This window comes from Rhincodon typus, chromosome 28, assembly GCF_021869965.1.
Source record: "Rhincodon typus isolate 14 chromosome 28, sRhiTyp1.1, whole genome shotgun sequence".
In the NCBI taxonomy this organism is placed as follows: Eukaryota; Metazoa; Chordata; class Chondrichthyes; order Orectolobiformes; family Rhincodontidae; genus Rhincodon; species Rhincodon typus.
The window spans coordinates 40390103-40394854 of record NC_063359.1 but is presented as its reverse complement, the minus strand read 5'-3'; the positions used below and the strand labels follow the sequence as shown (position 1 = coordinate 40394854).

The 4752-nt window shown below is 46.4% G+C and overlaps 1 protein-coding gene across 1 annotated transcript in view; it reads left to right on the top strand.

The window, feature by feature from the left end:
* The window catches only part of LOC125486385 (endosome-associated-trafficking regulator 1-like), a 4554-nt gene extending 225 nt beyond the window's left edge, over window positions 1–4329 (top strand). The window contains exons 2-3 of the mRNA XM_048613702.1: window positions 183–304; window positions 3646–4329. Coding sequence (XP_048469659.1) covers window positions 183–304; window positions 3646–4116 — 593 coding nt within the window. The 3' untranslated portion in view covers window positions 4117–4329. The remainder of the gene's footprint in view (window positions 1–182; window positions 305–3645) is intronic.
* The last annotated feature ends 423 nt before the right edge of the window (window positions 4330–4752 follow it).

Below are 4752 nucleotides of genomic sequence, written 5' to 3'. Positions count from 1 at the left end.
GGGGGGAGATGGAGATGGAGATGGAGAGGGAGAGAGTGGGAATGGGGGTGTGGGTGGTGAGTATAAATTTAACCATCCAGTGCCAACCTGACTTGAGATCAGCTCAGTCACGACAATTGATGGTCCATTTGTACATCTGCATTATTCAGGTTTTTTTATTCCCTGCTGTCTATTGTATTCAGGTGCAAAAGAAGAGGTTGCTGATGAAACCAACCCCTTTTCCTTCAAGGAGTTTGTCAAAATCAAAAGTCAATCAACAGCGAAGAGGAAAGAGGTGAAAGACAAGCCACAACAACACCTGAAGGTGCTGTGCAGCCCACACACACTCACTGACAGCAACAATGTGCATTTATATAGCACCTTTCACCCAGTAAGATGAAGACATCAAGAGGCTGGTCTCTCCAGCATCAGGGCAAGAATACAAATTATTTTAGTCTTAGGATAAGGATTATACATAAGACCACAAAAGCCATACGATATCGGAGCAGAATTAAAGCATTCAGCCTATTAAGTCTGCTTCATCATTTGATCATGGCTGATATGTTTCTCAACCCCATTGTCCTGCCTTCTCCTCTTGATGCCCCTTTACTAATCAAGAACCTATCCATCTCTTTCTGAAAGACACTCAATGACTTGGCCTCCACAGCACTCTGGGGCAGGGTTCCACAGAGTGACCATCCTCTGGCTGAAGAAATTCCTCCTCATCTCAGTTCTAAAGAGTTATCCCTACGCTCTGAGGCTGTACCCTCGGGTCCCAGTCTCTCCTACTAGTGGAAACATCTTATCGACTTCCACTCTATCCAGGCCTCTAAGTATTCTGTAAGTTTCAATCAGATCCCCCCCTCAGCCTTCTAAATTCCATTGAGTACAGACCCAGAGTCCTCAACCACTCCTCATATAACAAGCCCTTCATCCCTAAATCATTCTTGTAAACCTCCTGTACACCCCCTACAATGCCACCATGTCCTTTCTTAGATATGGGGCCCAAAACTGCTCACAGTATTCCAAATGCAGTCTGACCAAAGCCTTAAACTACATCAGCAGTACATCCCTGCCCTTGTATTCTAGCCCTTTTGAGATTAATGCTAACATTGCATTTACCTTCCTAACTGCCAACTGAACCTGCCTGTTAACCTGAAGAGAATCCTGAACTAGGATTCCCAAGTTCCTTTGTGTTTCAGATTTCCAAAGCCTTTCCTCACTCAGTAAATGGTCTATGCCTCTATGCTTCCTACCAAAGTGTATAACCTCACACTTTTCCACATTGTATTCTATCTGTTTCTTTACCCACATTCCTAGCCTGTCCAAAACGTTCTGCAGCCTCCCCGCTTCCTCAACACTACCTGTCCCTCCACCTATCTTTGTGTCATCTGCAAACTGTAAGTTAGGATTGTGATGAGGAATGTCGCCACTCAGAAGGTTGCGAATGTTTGGAATTTTCCATCCTTAAGATTGTGGATCCTCAGTCATTCAGTCTGTGATCCATCGATGTTTGAGTGTTGAAGGATTAAAGGACATTGTGGATAGAGTGCTGAAGTGGAGCTGGTGTAGATCGGTTATGCTTGTATTGAATGATGCTTGAGGGGTTCCTGTCTTTTTTTATTTGTTCAGGGGATGTAAGTGTTAGCAGCCAATTACCTGTCGCCTTTCACCCTGAAGACTCTCATTCTTCACACCCCAATGCACTTCACAGGAGCAATTATACACAAAACATGACAACTATCCATCTCTTTGGGGGAAAAAAAAGACAAAGTTCATCAGGCTCAGTAACATCTGTAGAGAAAGTGAGCAACAAGAATTAACACTTCAAAATCTGGAATGACTTCTTCAGAATTGAGATTAGGAGGTAGGACTTGGGGAAGTGTTTGAAGATTTTTAAAATTATTTCATGAGATATGGGTGTCACTAACTCGGCTGTTAATTATTGTCCATCACTAATTTTCCTTGAAATATTGGTTCTCAAGGCCAGTTCAGAGGGCAGTTAAGAGGCAACCACATCACTGTGGGACTGGAATTATGTACAGGCCAGACCGGGTAAGGACAACAGATTCCCCTTCCTAAAGAACATTAGAGAACCAGACAGCTTTTTGATGATAATCAACAGTGGGTACATAGTTGGCTCTAGCTTTTCTTTATTTTCCAAATTGAATTTCGTTCAGATTTCACCGTCTGCCACATTGGGATTCAACATGCTAGAACACTAGCCTGTGGCACTGGATTACTAGTCCAAACACATTACTACTAGACCAACACCTTAACGGGAAAGGAGAGACAAAGATGTTAGGGAGCAAATTCTGGGGCTTGGGCCCAGGCAACTGCTGACACAGCTGCCAGTGATGGAGAGATTAAAACTGAGGCGGTTCAGAAGGACAGAAGTGGATGAACTCAGAAATCTTGAGAACGTTGGAAGTAGTAAGTTTGCAGATGACACCAAAATTAGAGATGTAATGGACAGCAACAAAATTATCTCAGAGTTCAGCACGACCTTGATCAGATGGACCAATGGGCCGAAGAGTGGCAGATGGAGTTTAATTTAGACAAATATGCATTTTGGAAAGGCAAATCGGGGCAGGACTTATACACTTAATGGTAAGGTCCTGGGGAGTGTTACTGAAGAAAAAGACCTAAGGGTGCTCGTGCGTAGTTCCTTGAAAATGGAGTCGCAGATAGACAGGATGATGAAGAAGGTGTTTGGCACATTTGCCTTCATTGGTCAGAACGTTGAGCGTATGAGTTGGGATGTCATGTAGCAGCTGTACAGGACATTAGTGAGGCCTCTTTGGAATACTGCATTCAGTTCTGGTTGCCCTCCTATAGAAAAGATGTTATTAAACATGAGAGGGTAGAAAAGATTTACAAGGATGTTGCCAGAGTTGGAGGGTTTGAGCTACAGGGAGAGGCTGAATAGGCTGGGGCTGTTTTCCCTGGAGATTTGGAGGGTGATGAGTGACCTTATAGAAGTTTATAAAATCATGAGGAGCTTGGATAGGGTGATTAGTCAAGGTTTTTTCCCCAGGATAAGGGAGTCCAAAACTAGAGGGAATAGGTTTAAGGTGAGGGGGAAAGATTTAAAAGCAACCTGAGGGCTAATTTTTTTCATGCAGAGTATGGTTCACGTACGGAATGAGCTGCCAGAGGAAGTGGTGGAGGCTGGTACAATTACAACATTTGAAAGGCGTCTGGGTGGGTATATGAATAGGAAGGGTTCAGAGGGATATGGGCCAAATGCTGGCAAATAGGACTAGGTCAGATTGGGATGTCTGGTTGGCATGGATGAGTTGGACCAAAGGGTTTGTTTCAGTGCTGGGGACACTATAGGTTCAATTCTTAAAAGGACACTGGATAAATGTGCAAAGGGGACAATCAGGAGTTAGCAAGGTGCGTGGAATTAGTTGGAAAATTCTTTCAAAGAGCCTGTACAAGCACTATGAGTTGAATGGCCTCCCGTGTTGTAAGATTCTGTAATTCTGAGGTGTTGCACTGTGCTGATTAAAATTGTTGTTCCTATATTGTTCACCTTGTCAAACAGGCCCACTGTACTAATTGTCCAGTTTGATTTTTTTTTAATGAAACACAGCGAAACCTTGGGAAAGTGGCTAGTTTTATTTTCTGAAAGCTTTGCTTATGGCATTTTCTCCTCCACAGGGCTGTTCCGGAGTTCCCTTTGAGGAGGCTGCCACTACCTCCAAAGGACTGAGTCTGAGTTTGCTGGAGCACTATCTCCCAGATGGGGTGGCCCGCAGCCCTTCCTTGGAAGAGGATGACGATGACTGGAGTGAGATGTACCAGCCTGCGGTCATGGAGGCGGCTCACGAGTTCAGCTTCTCCGACTCGCTCTGCGGCGTGTCCTACTCTCCGCTCACCCTGAGTCCCACTGAGCTTCCACACCAGTTCACACCATCCGAGTGGCTTGTAGACGAGGAGGAGGAGGAGGAGGAGGGAGAGGGGGAGGAAGAGGAGGAAGGAGAAGAGAAGGGTTATATTTTGGGCGACACAGCGTCACAGGCTGGGGCCCCTGACGATGAACCTGAGCCCCCAAGAGATCATTTTGACTTGGTGGGAGAGGTGCTGTATCAAAGCCAGCTGCTGACCAATGAGAAGGCAAGTTCCAGCTAAACTAAACTCGTGCAGATGCTGGAAATCTGAAAGTGCGGGAAATCCTCAGCAAGTTCAGGCAGCAGGCATGGAGAGGGAAACATTGATCCCGGGCTGGTATTGGTGGTCTCCCTGAGTGGCTGGAGAGTCAGCGAGAGACCCATGTGACCTCCTCCAGGGCATTTCCCCTCCCCCCAACCCCGAGGTATCGGTGTCGAGCATCATACAGGCAGCTGAGCGGCTGCAGTTGGACATTTCCCAGGTACAATTCCCTGTAATTCCCTGGGAATCCCCCCTCACGAGAGCTGCTGGCCAGTCACACAGCAGCACGTGTTTGAGGAGGTGGGGGCTGTGGCTGCTACTGGAGTCAGAAACCACCCACTTCTCACAGCGCCCCTCCACCCCCACCCACCCACCCCTGCCCAGTCCCAGCATTGAGAATCAGCCCAGTCCATGGGTAAGTAACGAGCAGAGCGCTGTCACAGGTTGGGGGATTCCAGGACAGGAGGGGCTGCCAGCATATCCCCGTTTCCTGATGCCACATCCCTGGATCCCTAACCCTATCGTGGTTCTCATTCAAACCACCCAGAATCTGTCCGATTGCTGGGTTTTTCTAACTTAAAATCACCCCTCGATTATTTCAAAGTTCACATTTTA